The 17,944-nt window shown below is 39.2% G+C and overlaps 1 protein-coding gene across 8 annotated transcripts in view; it reads left to right on the forward strand.

Moving 5' to 3' along the window:
- The window catches only part of MARK3 (microtubule affinity regulating kinase 3), a 61,457-nt gene extending 44,585 nt beyond the window's left edge, over positions 1 to 16,872 (forward strand). Inside the window, exons 15-19 of one of the 8 annotated variants that reach the window (XM_021402138.1) lie at positions 4,047 to 4,211; positions 4,922 to 5,179; positions 7,536 to 7,562; positions 12,460 to 12,504; positions 14,385 to 16,872. In XM_021402138.1, the coding sequence (XP_021257813.1) occupies positions 4,047 to 4,211; positions 4,922 to 5,179; positions 7,536 to 7,562; positions 12,460 to 12,504; positions 14,385 to 14,730 (841 nt within the window). In that variant the 3' untranslated portion in view covers positions 14,731 to 16,872. Of the gene's footprint in view, positions 1 to 3,679; positions 3,817 to 4,046; positions 4,212 to 4,921; positions 5,180 to 7,535; positions 7,563 to 12,459; positions 12,505 to 14,384 lie in introns of those variants that run through there. The other 7 variants (XM_021402139.1, XM_021402144.1, XM_021402141.1 and 4 more) reach the window with 7 other exon arrangements.

Raw genomic sequence — 17,944 nt, forward strand, 5'->3', positions numbered from 1 at the left:
AAGCACCAACACCTCCATGCTCTGAAAACAGTCAGAGAAAGGACAGGTTTACTATTACTTTACAGGAAGCCTAACTGGAATGGGCAGTGGAATTGGAGTCACCTAACTCTTGTGTTAGCACCACAGCCACATCTTGTGCCACCACTTCCTGTGTTCCAGCGACTGTGGAGACTTGCAGAAAATAAGTATCTGTGAACATAAACTGTAGAGTAACACCTGTGAAGAGTACTACCAAATATCCTGGCTGGCAGAAGTGTTTTAAGTTCCAGCCAACTATGCTTCACAGAATTTTGCTAGTCTTGAAAGGTGGTAACAATTTAGTAGTTGATTGTTGCCAGAAGAGCATTGAGATTGCTAGTAATCAACAAAAATGCTTAAGCTTGGAGAAGCGTATGCCTTCTCCACTACTCTTACCAGTTTTCCCTACTGCTTTCTAGTTTTAGGATACACAATAAAATACAGGAAGAAAACCCCCTTTTTTTTTTCTTCTAGCTCATGTTGAAGTTGGTGAAAGATTTGCAAGTTTTGCACAGAATTTCTCCCTTTCCGTTTCGCATATTTTTTTCACATATTAGGAAGAGTGGTGAAGTTGTGACATTGAATGGAAAATCTGTCCATCCCGTGTTTGACCCGTGTAGCCTAGGGTAAAGAACATGACTTTGACCCCGTCTCTTCCTCCTAGCTTTCTGCAAATTGAAAGTGATTAAGGGAAAATGTCAAGTGTAAGTTTGAAGAGAGCCAAAAGTCTAGCTGGCCAGCTGGGCCTACAGTTAACTGTCTTGTGAAGTACAGCACAGCTATTTGGTACTGTCTCTTAGTGTGTCTGTCTCATCTGTTAGTCCTTGTCAACATTACCAAGTTTGTTTAGATTGAAGTTCACCATCCTTCATTTCATTTGAAATGATAATAGCTTTTTTCTTTCCCAACTCACTTTGAAAATATATCTTTCTCTCCAGGATAGCTTTGATTAGATTTGATTACTTGATTTCTTGGTTTGTTAATAACACTTTTTTTCATCTTTAAACAGATATCTTTACTATATTTTGTCAAAAAATTCCTTATTATGATTCTTATGAGTTATTATTTACCAGGAATGCTTGAAACTCAGATATCCTCTTAATTTAAGAGTGACTTCATATTGTTAAGGAGTTGTCTATTGGAGTTGCTTTCTCTCCCCAGCCTTGACTATTTCAGCAAGCTGTCTTTCTAATTTGTCATGTAATGGTTTTAAGTTCAGAGCTGACATTGTGTATTTGACCTCTATTTTAATTCTATTTTATTTCCATAGTTGGTCGCCCTTATGTAACTTACCTTTTGCTGTCAATACAGTATGTGGTTTAAAAACTTCATTTGCTTCTCCTGCAAACTTTACCTTGGATCGCTTTTGTGTGTCTGAGCATTTATGTTTTGACTGTTGGGAAAAAAGTCATTACAGGTTTTATCATGTATTTTTGCTTACTACCTTCTTGACTCTATATAGGGTTAAACAAGATAAGAGAATGAGAATGAACTGCTAATTGTTTTAGAACTAGAGACTTCTCATTGTCTGAAATCTTCAGTGTTAAACTGCACCTTAATTTTGACACAGTTTCTGAGTTTTTGTGGAGATTTACAGAACTAAATCTGATATTGTGTTGCTGTAACTGGGCAAAGGCTTGGCTGATTGCATGAAATGCAGACCTTTAATGCAGGTTAAACAAGCATGGTTATTGATGAGACTGGCTCTTCAGAATGAATTCTGCCTTTCTTCAGGTGTGTTTTTGTAATATCTCTAATATTATTGTTCTACCAACTTGGCAAAAAGTAACTTTAGAAACTTGTAATATTGTTTTTTCCTCTGAAGCAAGATCTGAAGTTGAATGTAAGCTTAGTAAAAATCCATGGCTTTGTTAAAAACAAAAATATCCTTTCTGTGCTTCTGAAATGTCTGTTCATGGAGTAAAGGCAGGAGTAGTTACTTTAAATGATTTGTTACAGATTGGATTTTGGATTTTCTTTAGCCAGTCAGATACTGACTGTGACCCAGTGAAAACTTGGAGACTTGCTTTAAAAGGCAAGATGCACAGATTTAAAGTCTCTATTCTTTATGTAGAGGAAATAATAAAGTGTTAGCTGTTGTGTTTTTATCTTAATATGCTGAATTCTGATAAGGCACTGCTTTTGAAAGCGTGGAAGCTTTCAAGAATCAATAGTCAGTGGATTTGATGTTCAAGAAAGCAGTCTTGAAGATCCCATGACATGCTAATAGAAAAGAGTTTTCAAATCTCACATCCCTACTTCCACACATTGTGTGGCTGACACAGGCATTCTGATGGAGATGACTCTGGCTCTCCTCCAAAGCCTAAGCATTAATTAATGCACTTGGGGACTCATGAAACACTCTTCATAATGATAGGCAATTGCTTTAAATCACTTGTAACACAAATGATTTACAACAGCCTCAGATTTTAATAAGCCTTGGCACTCACTGATGAATTTTAGCATGCTATTTCTATGTTCCCAGGCTGGTGATCCAGGGAAGTTGATTTCTGACATAGCTTCAGATGAAGAACTCTCATGATTTAGTATGTGCTCTGGTACCTTATTGATACCTTTAGTTACCACATCTTTGGAGGCAGATGACTAAAAGTGTATGAGGCTAAGTAAAACTTGAGTCCTGTGTTGCAAAGCTAGAATCTTTCTCCTTTGTTGTTTACAACAGACTAGGAAGAAAGTGGCTAGAACTGTGAAATGCTTGAGTGCTCAGTGACCACGTATTTGGGGATTACTTCAATTTTGTGTATTATTTTTGAGATGAATGTTCATTTGCTCAGAGTTTCTTAATGTCCTGGTATAATGTAAAAGCTGGACTGTTTTGCAAGGTTGGTTTTAGCAGACTGTAGTCAGCATCTTGCAGGATTCAGCAGTGTGAAGAGATGTATGCATGACTCAGGTGAAGTTCCTCTTGTGTTTTAACTTTTCCAGAATCAACAAAACAGGGTAAATTTGGCTGTTTTAGCTAGAGTTCTGATGTCTGAATTCTAAGGTATTTTCCAGTAGTCCTTTGAGAGCTAAGCTCAAGAAATGGGTTATCACACTTGCAGCTGAACTTAGTGTTCTCCTCTCCAAAGCCAGGCATCCCAGAATGAGATAACAAGGCATGAATATCAGTGTATATATAGCAATGAAGTTACTTGGAAATGAACATGCAGTGTCATGAAACTGTCACTGACAATTACTGATTTCTTGACCTCCAACATCATATTGGAATTAAATTGACTTACTCCAAAAGCAAATTTAAGCTATATGATATATGGTACTGTAGCCCTAAAGGTCCAGTATATAATATGCCTCTCAGATTTCTCCTATTCCCTTCATTACGAGATAATATGAAGGCTGAAAAGAATGTTATGGCCCAAAGGAAGATTAAATATTTGTATTTCAACATGTTGTACGGCTGACAGATTACCGGCCAGCACTGTAGTCTTTCATTCAAATCCTGGATGGTTACTTGAAGTACTTTGCGGCTCATAGCCAGGCGATATGAGGTGCTCTCTAGTAGTCACACCTTTTCTTTCAGAGAACACCAAGCATTATTCATTTCTTCCTATTGGTACAGGCTGATTAATAGTAGCTTTTTTGTTTGGACCTCTCTGGACTTGTTAAATGTCATGACACTGTTTCTCTTTTGTCCATGAAGTTCCCTCAGATATTAGACGTAGGTCAAGATTTGAACGTTTGTCCAGCTTGCATGGATTTCTGTAAACGTGGATAATTTCTGGAAACAGATTATTTCACTGCAGAGTGGGAGGGTGTCACTACTAACTAATGCTACTGGTAAGAACTATTACTTAATAGAGATGTCAAGTGCTCTGTATAATAAGGATGTGATTTAAGAGGAGCATAGGACAGTTACTGTTTTTTACATAGAAGAGGGCCATTAGAGTTCATGTTTTTTCACAGATTGGTTAATAGAAGGAAAAATTTGCTTTTTTCTATGCAGTAGTTTGTTGTTGGTCCATCATGCTCTTCTTTCTGCCTCTGCCTGAACCCAAACCCCCTCACAGCCTGACAGAAATGTTCGCTTACGCAGCTAGCCCTGCTTCAGTTTGTACTACATCCTTCTCCAGTGTTCGGCTGCGACATCAGAAGTCGATGTCCATGTCAGCCTCTGTGCACACGAAGATGATGTTGCCTCCAATAGACAATGGCGCAGATAACTTCAGGCCTATGTAAGAACCTGAAATCGTTGTGAAACTAACTTATACCCACTGCTTCTTAACTTTGTGCTGTGGAATTTTAGTCCTAGAGTGTTCTAGTATATATTGCCCACAAGATGTGTGTTTCCTTATTTTTAGTCTCGTTTACATTTGTCTTGTGGTGTGTCAGGCTGTCTGTGACATAATCCTGCAATAATTAACGTTAATTTTTTAGCGTTAGGAGTATTGGACATTCCCTATTGTCAAAGTTTGTGGGAGACTGTAATGTGTACCCTGAAGGACTTCACTGCTTGGAGCCGTTCGCTTGTAGAGAATTTCCTGTAGGACGTTTTCAAATTAGCGAGTTTTTTAAAGATGTACAGAATATGAAGGGAGCGATACTAAAGTTATCTATTGCTTCTCTTTCCTGGAAGGAAACTTTACTCATCTATTCTTTTATCAGTCTTCTCAGTGAAACACTGAATGCCTAGTTTATCTGGTCTTCTCCAGGATACTTGTTGCGTTTTTCTGCCAATGTAGGTTTCTGTTTCAGCAGCCTTTTAATCCTAACTTATGAATTTTGATTCCATACAGTGCTGTAATAGTGTTGGTATTTCCAACCCTGGCCTATATAGAAGTGTCTGCTTATGCTTTACTGTAGAACTTAGTGTTTTGTGTTTCCTGCAAAAACCATCGTGCTTCCGTAAAGAAGTCCTAGCGTGTTTTTTTGTTTTCTGCTCTAGCACTATTCCCGATCAAAGAACGCCTGTCGCTTCAACCCACAGCATAAGCAGTGCAACCACACCTGACCGTATTCGTTTCCCCAGAGGAACGGCCAGTCGGAGCACCTTCCACGGCCAGCTCCGCGAGCGACGTACCGCTACCTACAATGGGCCCCCGGCCTCCCCCAGCCTGTCCCACGAGGCAACGCCGCTCTCTCAGACTCGAACCAGGGGTTCCACTAATCTGTTCAGCAAACTAACTTCAAAACTCACAAGAAGGTAAGTCTTTTAAAATGGTAATGCCATACGGGAACGTTTTCTTATTGTCGGAGAGTAGAAACATCTAGTAGTTCGTGGCTTAGGAGGCTTTGTCTGCGGTTGCTGGTCAATGATTTAACTACATCTGCAACTTAAAATGCATCTGATGATAGTTTATTTTTTCATAGTTCTTTTCGGTACAAAAAGCCATTTGTTTTTAGCAATTGAATCAACTGGGAATAAAAACTGACACGGCTCGATCTGTGCTGATTATTCTGGGCTCATAATTTTCATGTCTGCGGCACCAGTGCTGCAGAGCTGAAACGCTGCAGCTCAGTTCAGAAGCTGCTCACTATGTGCGATCTCTCAGTAGAAGGCACAAACTAGGATACCAGTCCAGGTATTTAATGCAGTGTTAGGAGCTCAGGGTGTTTCTCTCTGTCTCTTTAGCTGTTTCCACACAGGCAGAAATATCACAGGTGAAAGAGTAGAGGCAGAAGAGAACAATTTATTTTGGCAGCAGTGCCTAGCACAGGTCATCCTAAAGTAATGGCAGTACTACAGTTCCTGTCTAGGCAGCGATCTGGTCAGGCCTGAAAGATTTAATCCTGTTTCAAGATTTAGCTTGTGTAGATTCTGCTGTTGGTGTGAAGATGTGCTGGTGTAGCCAAAGCCTGGCTTAAGCAGGTGCTTGTTCCTGTACTGACTGTTTTTGTTCTAACTGGACTCCTAGTTTCAAATATGTGTAGGATTTAAATTAGTTCCCACAAACGCTGGAACTGGAGTAGGAGGGGAGAAAATAGCATGTATTTTTCTTAAGCATTTAAAACCTGTGGGTTCATGTATCACCTACTTCAGACCACTCAGGTACACACAGCTTGTGTTTGCAGAAGTGAGAATTTCTTTACTTTTGTTCTAAGACGACCTCAATGCTTTTGTACCCTCCCCGTCACATGAAATTTTTTTAGAATACATCATTCTAATCTTGGCATGCTTGCTTTTATTTTAGGCTTATGACACTGGCACCAAGCCATTTACCTCCTGTATGTTCTGGGACGGTACGTGTCCTACCCCCAGCATTCTCTTCATAGTCTCCCATTTCTCCAAAATAATGTTAAGCCAAACTCCAGTTTTTCCACAGCTTGCTGACTTCAATTCAGGGAATGAATTTGCTTTTTAAAAAAAAAAAACTGTGAAAAATTTGAACAGAACAGCCCTGTCTTTGGTAAATGTTTTACCCTGCCCAGCATGCTCGGCTAGTACTTCTCTGGGAAACTGTGTGCTGTGGGATTTTTTTTTTTCTTTTTTCTCTCAGAGATAAAAGATGAACCTCATTTTTACTTTATATTAAAGTCTTCTGCTTTTTGTCAAGTGAGGTCTTAATTCAAACACATCTTTTTGGTATGTCTTTCTGTACTTTTGTTTGTTATACCCGTAATTTTCCATTCTGGCATTCCAAATGTGGACACGCCAACTGTGAACATGTAAAGCTTTTCACTCGTGCCACTGGAACACACTATTTTTCATTCGTTGTGATGCTCGCTTGTTTAGACAGCAGTTCAACTTCTGTCATTACCTCCAGTTTTCAACTTCTGCAATGCAGTGCAGTTTGCTTTAAGAAGTTCTTCCCCGAGTGCTTTACACAATAGTTGAAATTCCATCTGGACTTGATTAAATAACATGCATTTTTAACATAACAGCCCTGCTGGAGATGGTTACATGTCCACTTGGAGGACCTCTTGCATTTGGTGCTCTGTTATACTAGGTACAAACTTCTAAGAAGCAGACAGTGCCATCAAAGAACACAGTTACATTTCTTCTCTTTAAATAGAAATAAATACATTGAAGTGTGCTATTTCATTCTTGTTTCCTCTGTAGGAGATCAGAATCTTTTTGATAATTAACTGCTTATGTCCTGGTCTAGGCAGTAGTTGCAGATTTTGTCACTCAGCCAAATATTTGAGGCAGTTTTTAGCACAACATAGGTGATAATGTTAAGAAGGAAGGAGGAAACCTAACTCTGAAGGTACTCAAGGTCTACTAACAGGTGGAGTTTTTGCTTTCTGTTTCAACTCCTTCTAAATAAAAACATCTTTTTATGTGACCTTGCATATGTTTGGTTTTCAAGTGTTTTGAAACTAGTGTATATGCTCATAATAACTGCTGGCAGTGTATTTCCCAGGAAAAAAATAAGTTTGGAAGTGTTAATGCTTTTAAAAAAAAAAAGTTCAGTCATGTGCCTAATCTCAGAATGTGTAGAAGTGTAATTTCATTGTGCGTTTAAATGAGGTCTTTTGCATGTTTCACTCTAAATGGATTTTTCAATTTACTTTGTACAAAACTTTGTTAATTATTATTTTGGCTTAATTTCTTTTAGAAACATGTCATTCAGGTTTATCAAAAGGTAGGATTTATTTATATTTAAAAAAAGTGGCTCCTGCAATTAACAACAGATTTGGCTTTCTAGCCTTGGTTTTCTGAAAACTAAACTTTCTGCTGAGAACTAAATACTGTCTTTCTTGAGAGGAAAGCATAAATCAATCCATTAACTCGTGATGATATCTAAGAGTCTGTGGCACTTGAATAACAAGATGCTAAGCATGCCTTGTGAATTCTTCTTTCTTTGATAGAGTTGGTAGCACCAAAGTAATTCTGCTCTATGTACTAATACACTTAGCATGCTTATGTTTGAAAAATGAGGTGTTTGATAACAATGATAAAAGTATAAACAAAACATAAGGTTACAAGCAAATAAAGGTAAGTGATAGTAAGTTCACGTTCTCTGTTCTGTGGTATTTAATTTAAAAAGTCATTGTGATGTGTTGTCTGTAGCTGATACAGGAGAAAGCAAACTGAATGTGGCTGTGAATCTAGCAGCTTGTTTTGTGTGGAAGATTGAAAGAAGGTGAAATGTTTGCGCATTCATTTTAAAATGGGATGCCTTAGCTGAAGGGAATTGCAGCTGAACTGCAAACAGAGCACTTGAGTTACAAATAAACTATAACACCCATGTTAATTTTTTTAACTAAAGGAAAGAGCTGAAAAGTGTTACTCACATTTCAAGTCCCAAGGATTGAATTTAGTCTTACAATTTGGGAATTCTGTATACATTTTAAATCCATTATGAGTTGCTAAAGTTGGTAATCCAATTTTGATCCACTTACAAATTTTCCAGCAGAATCTTGTAATATTCAGTATCAAACTTCGGAGTTCCTTAAAGGATGATACTTCCGTTTCCCAACAGTTGATCAAAAATAGGTAGATGGTGCCGAAAATGTCATCTGTTTTAACTTTCAAACTATGAGGCTACGCATGTTGCTGCAATTTGAAATTAGTCAGACCATTTCAAGGAAATGCTTAGAATAGGGAGACCTCCAATATGTTAACAGCTACTTAAATTTGGGCTTATTCTATACGTAATCTAAAGGTACTAATCTGTAGACTAATCTAAAGGTACTATCCCTGACTAAATGAGTAAATTCCACTCCACTTTAATAATTCTCAGGGCACTTCCAAACATGACCGTGTTTAGAACTGATGCTGATTGGATTGGCTCATGTTGTCACAGCTTGCTTGAGAAAAGGAACATGCACGGACTGGTAGCCATAGAAAGGAACCATCCAGCATGGTATACAGATGAGACTAAGCAGAGGCAATAGTTCTCACTCACCATGCGTAACAAGCAGTGGAGCACATACCACTTTATAAAAGGAGCTTTTGTCTCTCTAGTCACATTCATTTTTAAACAAAGGATCGTGATCTGTGTAACCTCCATGACTGAATGCGTGTGAGCTTGGTATTCAGTTGCTCTGAAGAAAAATGAAAAATGCCAATAAAAGTTCAGATTGAAGCTAGAAGGCTGGTCTTCTTTGAAAGTTTAAATAAGTAACTTTTATTTTTTAGAAAAGTTGCTTTGACTGCTGGCCAGGAATTTTAGACTGTAGTGAAAGTAACTGCTGCAGCTTTTATTGAATATGTCTTTTGAATAAGAGATTTGCAGAGTCTTACACCACCTACACAGGACCAGAGTGTGCTTTTTAAATTCTGTTTTACATATGCGTAATATTCCTCAGCACCTGATGCTGTATGTAGGTACAGAATTAAATTGAAAATGTTATATTTTGGCAGTTTCTTCTCAATTCAAATGCTGCGAGTCTTAACTCACTTTCTTTGGTACTGGAAGAATTACTGCAGCATCACTTTGGAGGAATCCTAGAATAGGTTGGGTTGGAAGGGTTCTTAAAGATCATCTAGTTCCACCCCTCTGAACAAAAACAGATTCTTAATCATTCTTCTCTTAAATTACTTACTCCTGATATTGTACCTGGTCCACGGAACTACTATGTATGTGTGTATATATTTGTATACGTGTGTGTATATATCTTACACCATCCGCTGTGCTTGCAAGTCTGCATATTGTGGAAAACTAACTTTTTTCTGACAGCAAAAATCATTTTCTATATTCTGAATTTGAATGTAGCATCTATTCTCCATTTCCATAAATTGCTGTTATTTTAGTCTTGCCCTCTTTGCTGTCTTTCGATATCTTTTTAGACAGTTTTCTGTTTAGCTGGATTTTTAACAGAGTATACAAAGATGTAAAGAACAGAAAACACTAACTCATGACAGATATATGGAAACATCCTTACTTTAGAAAGCCATTCACAAACTGTATAGCAGGAAAAAAAAGAGACAGTGGGTACGCATTGCCTGACAAATGAGAGCCTACATTTTCTATGTATTTGTTCCATTCTAAAGACCAAGGAGCAACTTGGCCCATAACATTAACTTCTGGAAAAATAGAAGCAAAAGCAGAAAATTGAGAGCACAAACCACCAATTTGTGGTTCCCACAGAAGTGTCGATTGTATTAGCAGCGAGGAGGCCTAAGGGCTGCATCTGAATTCAGTGCTACTAAAACAATACTGGCAGTACAGTAAGTTAATGTTCCCAGCACGAGTGCTGTGCTGTACAACTCAACTGTAACAGTTTCCTTCGTGAAGGAAGGGGCATCTAGAGGGATTGGCACAGCCCTCCCAGTCTTGGCTTGGTGTTTCGTATTTGAGAGTGTAAGTCACTGAGTACAGTTCCTGGTGCTGAATGGGTGGAATACTGGAGCATGGAAAAACTTAATAAAATAAGGATTTCCAAAGAGGTTTCAAGGAAGTACTGTTTGTTATTTCAAGGTGGTGCGTATTTTGTTATTTTTGATTCTGAAACTAGTGTTTCGGAACCTGAACAGTTAGCCTAAAAAGGTCTGAGCACATAATTAGAGAGGGATTTTTACTCAAACTTTTCTGGACAGGTTCCATTAACAGTAAAACTGTTCATTACTGGGAATACTGGTTACCTTCCCATTTTCTACAACCGTAGGCAAGTTTAAAGTAAAAAATTAAGATATGAAAATAAAATTATCTCTAAATGCTCACAGCTCTTAATGTGTTTTTACTTTCTAGGGACACGGTAGTTTCTTTAAAAGCTCAAATACTCTTAATTTCTCAGCTGAGCAGTGTCTTCACGCTTGTTTGCTTTCCTAAGTAAAATGAGCCTCTCCCAGATCATTCCCACATCTCAGAGGTGTGGGTTTGTTCCTCTGGTACAGGGGTTCTCTCCCTTCCAACCTCTTCCCGTTTCAATCTTAGAATATTGTTGTAAAGGTTGAGTTTGTGAATTGTATCTACCTTCTCTGATACTTACAGAGTGGCACGTGTCATAGTAGAGTAGCACTTGATCTTAATCTGCCTAGAAGTTCATCAGTGCTATTGATGTCTTAAACTAGATGTGAGTTTCAGAAATCTGACAAGTTTGGGCTGCAGTCAGTCTACTAAAGAACACTTTAAGTCACTAAAGAGCCTTTGAGTCAGCTGCCCTCCTGTGTTACTGAGAGGAACAAGTGGAAATTGCTGAATTTTAACATGTGAATATAAAATTACAATGAAAGTAGCTACCAATAAAACACACTTTGAAGTGCTAGAACTGGTTGAGGAGCTGCCAGTTGCTCTCACAGTCTTGCTTATTATTTTCCCTTGTTACAGCTTTTTATAAGTCCATTAGTCTCCTAGCAGACATCCCATCTTACCGTGTGCTGTGCAGGACCTCATAGTAAAGGGTTTTTGCCAGGTGTTCTTGTGATGAACAATGTGATGAGTGACATAGCATTTTCTTACCTATACTTACATTGCAGCGCTGATTTTTTTTTTTTTTTTGAGCTCCATGTCCTCCATGTGCTGCACAACAAGTACTGTCATTTTGCTCCTCATGGTACTCTTGCAGTGTTCCATTGTGACAAGTCTGCACGGAGCAAGAATGATGTCTCTGATCTTTAAGGCCTGTTTCTTCACCACAATGCCTCAAGAGGAAAAAGAGAGGAAAATAAACCTCAGAACACCTCACACAATCTAATGTAAATATCATGTGCATTTAAAAAAAAAAAAAAAGCTTTTTGTCATACATTCTTGACCCTAGACATCAGCCAACCGAAGTGATTTAATATATTTACTTAGAAAGATGGCTTTCCTAAGGGCAGAATTAATGCTGAGATGTGGAACCACGGTACTACAGTAATGGGAAGATAAAGGAAGATGACTTTCCTCTTAATTCTGCCTGATGCTGGGCAGTGAGATATTAGCAATCAGCAATGTAGCTTTAAACAGTGCAACAGGATAGAAAGCTTAACTTTCTTTGGATATAGAAGATGCATCAGTGCAAGAATTAATACCTAGCACAGCACGGGAGATCTTGGATTTACCTCTTAATTTCAGTTAAAACATATACATGTGTTGATCTTGTGCTTTAGATGGCTTGGTGTTGTTTAAACATCCAATTCTTCAGATTTGATGCATGTGCAAACACAACTTGTCTGGACTTGCTCATAAACACTATATTTTCTTCAAATACACATTTTTATTCCCAGATGACTTTTAAAAAAGAATTAAAATAGCTTAAAATAACCAGGAGTTATTAAATGATAACTTTGATATATTTTGTTATTTTTGTCTGACATTTTCTGCTTTTAGATATTCAACTTTATTTAATGAATTCTACCATGTAAATATTTAAGCACACAATGTCAAAAATAGCTAAGGGTCTTTTAATAACTATAGTCAATAGACTTTGGTAAGATGTTATATTCTGAATTTGTTCTAATCTAGAAAGTTCATTACATCTTTGTTGCTTTGTATTCTAACACGACTTTGGTATGATTACAGTGTCTTTTAGCAACTACTCAGATATTGTATATTGTAGTGTAAGATTTGTCTTCTCTTTCCCACTTCCTTTTGCTTCTGCATTCTTTTCAATGAGGCTCCCGACTGAATATGAGAGGAACGGGAGATTTGAGGGCTCAAGGTGAGGGTAAAATTTTTGTTTGAAATGTTACTTAGGTGAGTTTGAACCTTTCTCCCCTTGATTATGTGGCACAGTGGCTTCAGGCAGCAGCTTTTGTTTTGTTTAAGGCTTTGAAACTAAACAAAGAAGCGTTTTTGTCTGCAGAACAGCTATTAAAGCACTGACTGGCTTGTTTCTAAACTTTCATCTTTCCTGTTGCCTTCTCCCTCGTGTGTTTTTTGCATTTGAGCATTTATGATTTGCTGTTGTCTTGTAGATCTGTAGGTAAGTGGTGTCTAGTGAGACTGCAGATGTGTGGGATAACCACTGAAGGATTGAAAGATGTATTTTCATCTCCAAAATCACAAATAAATAAAATATTTTCCATATTAAACTCTTCCTCAAATCTTCATATTAAAAAATACTAAAAATTATTGAATTTGTGTTTGTTCTGCCAACAATTTTCAAGTAGAAAAGGCTTTCTAAAATAAAATCAGCATTGAATAGAAGTTGGTGTTACTCCCCCTATCCCTTTTGCCAGCTCGTGCAGCTTTATTAAATTAAAACCTTACAGTTAAAGCATAATACTCTTTAATTTGTTTACTGATGGATGTAGCATCTGAGAAACCGTATAGCTGGATTTGACAGCATAATCCTTTTACTCTCACAGTTACTGGAAGTCGTTTTAATAGAATATAGAATTAAGGAGCAGGTTATCTTTGCAATAGATTTTTTTGACCTTGCTACTGTTTTTTATGCAACTTTTTCATAATTGCCTGCTTAATGGTCAGAGAAGGAAGAAAGCGTTGTGTAAGCAGAAATTCACTGCCAAATACTTTAGAGAAGAGCTTGACTTAATTGTAAACTGAAGTTCAACATGAGACCTAAACTACGTGGTTTAGGGTCAGCAAGGTTACGTATTTTCAGAAAACATTAAAGCATCATGGTCAGTATATTAAAGTCGCTTGCCCTGGGGACAAGTAAATTTGAAGTGATGAGTGACAGCATGCAGGCTTTCCTAAAGCAAATCTGTCACATTTTTTCTTAAAGGTCTAAATGTAGCTCCTTGTTCTTTAGCTCTGTGGCTGCTGATTTTAATGGAAGTAGAGGCATCATTACGACTAGAAGTTTCTGGAATGTTTCTTTTTCATTGTCCTATGTAACCTTATTTCTCCTTACCAAGGGAAAAGCTTTAAAGAAACAAAAAAAACTGTGCAGACTTGGGAAATGGGAAATGCAGCCTTAGTATTTTTTGCTGTCTTTTAGAACTGTGGCAGTAATAGGAACCCTCTTGCCCAGGTTCCTTACTAACAATGTCAAGTTGTGTTTGACAGTGACTTCCAGCTCTCCTTCCTGCGTTTTGGCCTCCAAGACGCTTACGTGCATAGCTTCTAGCTGCAAAAGGCTTCATCACGTTACTTGATTAGTATTAAGCAAATTACCGACCAGCTTAAAGACAGAATATTTCCTCCCTGTTGAAGGTAGCCCCAGTATCCGACAATATGGTGGTTCTTCAGTAAACATCTCATAAAGTGAAACCCATCCAGCCCAGAACTGGGTGGCAGGTGGCCCAAGAATAGGGCTTGGAGCAACACTTGACTTGAAACCGAATCATAGCTGATGCGTGTGGTTTTTCCTCAGTGAGGTAACTTCCCTCACGCTCCCAACTCCAGTCACCTCCAGTTGTTTCTCCCATCGAGCCTTACCTTTGTTTCAGCCCCAAACGCTGATGCTTTATCTTTACTGTGTGTTCGTACAGCAGCGAGGAAAACGGGGTGCTGCCGCAGCCAGGGCCCCCAGACGCTGCTCTCGTAGTGCGTGTTGCCCGTGAGTTTGCTTCGCTAACACCGGTCCCGGGGGAGGTGGCTCGCCCTGCTAACTGATGCCTTGCTCTCTTTCAGCCGCAATGTAGCCGTGGATCAGAAGGACGAAAACAAGGAAGCCAAGCCTCGCTCGCTGCGTTTTACATGGAGCATGAAAACCACCAGCTCCATGGATCCCAATGACATGATGAGGGAAATCCGGAAGGTCCTGGACGCCAATAATTGTGACTATGAACAAAGAGAGCGTTTCTTGCTTTTCTGCGTCCACGGAGATGGGCACGCGGAAAACCTTGTACAGTGGGAAATGGAGGTGTGTAAACTGCCAAGACTGTCCCTGAACGGAGTTCGCTTTAAGCGGATATCGGGAACATCCATAGCTTTTAAAAACATTGCTTCCAAAATTGCCAATGAGTTAAAGCTGTAACAAGAAAAAATAGTTAAGTTGTAAATTAGTTAGCAATTTAAAGTGTTTTGAGAATTCCAATGGAAATGTATAGAATAACATTTAGGCAATAACTTCTGCATCCTTCTGAATAGTGATATTAAAGAAAAAAAGCTGCTGAGCTGGGAGGGAGAGTTGGACTTTTTTATAAGTGCACTACAGCATTAAAGTTGCCTACTATGTAAAATATTACCCCTTCTGCTTTATTTCCATTGCTCCTAAGTCTTTGACAACAAATTGAAACACAGAATATATTCATTTAAATATGCCTCCTGTTTGTGTGGACGTGTGAATGTACAGTATGTGTGTATAATATATAAAGTATTATATGTAAACAATTCATTTACCACATGGAGCTGTACCAGTACCTCTTTTTGGGCTAATTTTGGTGCTAAAAATTGAAATGGCCAAGGAGGAAACACTTGAGTTAATATTTAAAATAACTGAAGAGATAACCAGTAAACGCAGGTTTACAATTCACTGCTGTGTTAAGGACAAAAGTGTGTGAAGGGTTTGGATTTACAGTTGTGAACATTATTAGTCCTGTTTTCTAAGTAGAGCTCATGAAATTATTAAAAATTCACTTTTACCGAGCAAGTCTTGCATTATATTTTGCCCACCTATTTATTATTTAAGTCTGAATCAAATTTTAAAAATGTAGTTGATTTGTGCATTAAAACTTGGGTAAATGCTTCCATTCTTCTGCTTCTGCTAAACTACTAAAGTTGTATCTTTATCCTTCTGGCTTACGAGTTTTGATTGCAGCTAAGAACACTTTTCCGTTGCTCCGCGGTCCCTCTGCAGAACAGTGCGGTGTGCTGAGCGTAACCAGTGGCTTCTCTTTCAGACCGAGTTCTGCACGTTAGACTAAGGTCAGACTGATAGCAGCACAAAAGGACTCTCCAATAGCAGCCACGTTCTGATGCAAATCCCCGTGCCTGAGTCGGTGCTGCTCTGAAGTATTGCTGCGGGCACGGCAGTGCTTTCCTTTGCTTTCTGAGTGCGCACACTATTGAAACCCAAAAGCGGGAGTCAAATTTGGCTACTGATGTCCCCTGCTGTAACATCCACCTTGCTTAACTACAGCCATAGGCAGTGGCAGCTAAAACTTTCCTTGCAGCTCTCTTCCAGCGTGCTCCCGCTTGGCTCTGGGTGCGTTGCTTTTGATGGCTTTATGCCAGCTGTGTCTCTAGGTTCTGCTGAGGAGGGAGTCCGCTGTTGCTCTTGCGCTGTGCGGCGTGGAACTTGCCCCGATGGACTCTGATGGCCAGCTAGCTTTCTGGAGGACACTTAGCTGCTGTCGGATGGTCCCCGCTTCTTATCCACCTGTGGTGAGCTGGATTTGGGCTGGCAGACTAGAACCAAGAGATTTCTTCAAGCGTTGTTTCCTGCTGATACCAGTTCATTTCGTCAAGGACTTCTGTAGATGATACCCTGCGTTATCTACTTGACTTTTTGTATTAATGTTTTATGGTTATATTTCAGTGAAGCACTTAAGCATGTACTTCACGCGTGCTTTAAACTGGAGCCTAAATTTGCATTTTAAATTTGCAGTGAGCTAATAGCTATTCATAGTACGCAGTTCAGGTTTGACACGAGGTGAAAATGCAAAATCCTTGGTATTTTGCAAGTTAGTTCTTGTGACCTGCAGTCTGTGAAGGCAGCAGACTTCCCCTCTCTTTCCCTAAGCATTGATATTGACTATGCTAGTTTAAAGGATGATCGTAGTTGTTAAATGTAGTAAATATTCCTGGATTTGCATTTTATTCTCTGTATATTCTGTGTCATGCCATGGCTTTGGAACTCCAGGTGTTCCGTCGGAGTTCAGTTGGCTTGCAGTGCTCTGCCCGTGCCTGTGCTGCTCAGTATGGTTTTTTCCACAAAAACTCCATTTTGTAATAGCAATAAAACATTTCAGGGCAGTCATTGTACTTTCTCAGGTGAAGAGTCACCTATCCTTTCACTTCCTGCACTTCAAGCACTCCTCCAAATGTATTTTTTTCACCTGGCAGTGCACTTTGTTGTCTGAACTGAAAAAGTGTTCTGATAAATTATGTAAATCTGTATTCGATGGAAGTTCCAAAAGATTTCATATTAAATGTTTTCTGAAATACTCTGTTCCTACTTCACCTCTGAGGTATGTAATTATTTCTAAAAAGTGCACCGGTGTCATACTTTGGATATTTAAAGTTTGTATTTAAGTGTGAAGGTGTTTTCAGAAGGTTCTTTTGGAGTAAATCTGTCTTTGAGGTATTTAAAAAATATATATATAATAATAATAATCATAAACAGATTTTCAACAGCTTGCTTCCCAAATGCCCTGCAGAATGACCAAGCTGCAAGAACATACCCTCATTTCCTTACCGTCCTGCATGCGTACTGTGCAGGCCTCCAGCAGCTGCCTGGAAAGGAAACTGCTTCCTCCAGATCTGCAACCAAAGGCCCACTTCTGCCTTTCGTTTCTTCATCTGCTTTGAGATCTGTCGCTGCTGCTCCTGGTCCAGCTTTGCAGAGCTACAGCTGTTTTCTCTCTGCATAAGAGACGAGCATTACAATTAATGGGAGGCCGGTGTGTGGTGAGGATCTCGGCATTGGGAGCTGCATGTCTGGCAGCCAGGAAGCGTTCCTGGAAACGCATGGCTGCTGTCCTGGGACGCGTGGTCTGAGTGCAGTGCTGGAAGGTGTTCGTAACAGGCTCGTGACTGAAGTTCTGCAGTGCTAAAACCCGTGTCATCCAGTTCTGAAGATGTCTTTGGTTGCCGGGTCTGGTCAAGAACCATGTCTTCAGAGTTATGGGGGAGGTCGGCTGCTTTAAGTGAAGGGGTTCTGTTTTTTAATAGATGCATTCAAGAAAGGGGGGAAAGGGCGGAACCAACAAGGGAATGCTCAGAGAAGGAACAAATGGATTCAGACAAAGTCATTCTCAAATTCTGCCTGTACTTAGGCTTTCTGAAATGCCTACGTCTATTTTTACCTGCCATGGATTAGATGTAAGGCAAGGTTTAGGGCCTTGGGCTGTGCTGAGAGGTGGGGAGAGGTCTGTTGAAGGACAGCTGCTGCTGCACGCTGAGTGCCGTGCTCACTGCTTTGCTTTTTTTCAAGCCACAGCCCCCGAACCAAACTTTGGAGATACAAAGCTTCTACAAGGGATTTGGGTGAAGTTCATTTGTTTCTCTTGCATTGTGGTGAAGCTTTA

Source organism: Numida meleagris, chromosome 6, assembly GCF_002078875.1.
Source record: "Numida meleagris isolate 19003 breed g44 Domestic line chromosome 6, NumMel1.0, whole genome shotgun sequence".
In the NCBI taxonomy this organism is placed as follows: domain Eukaryota; kingdom Metazoa; phylum Chordata; class Aves; order Galliformes; family Numididae; genus Numida; species Numida meleagris.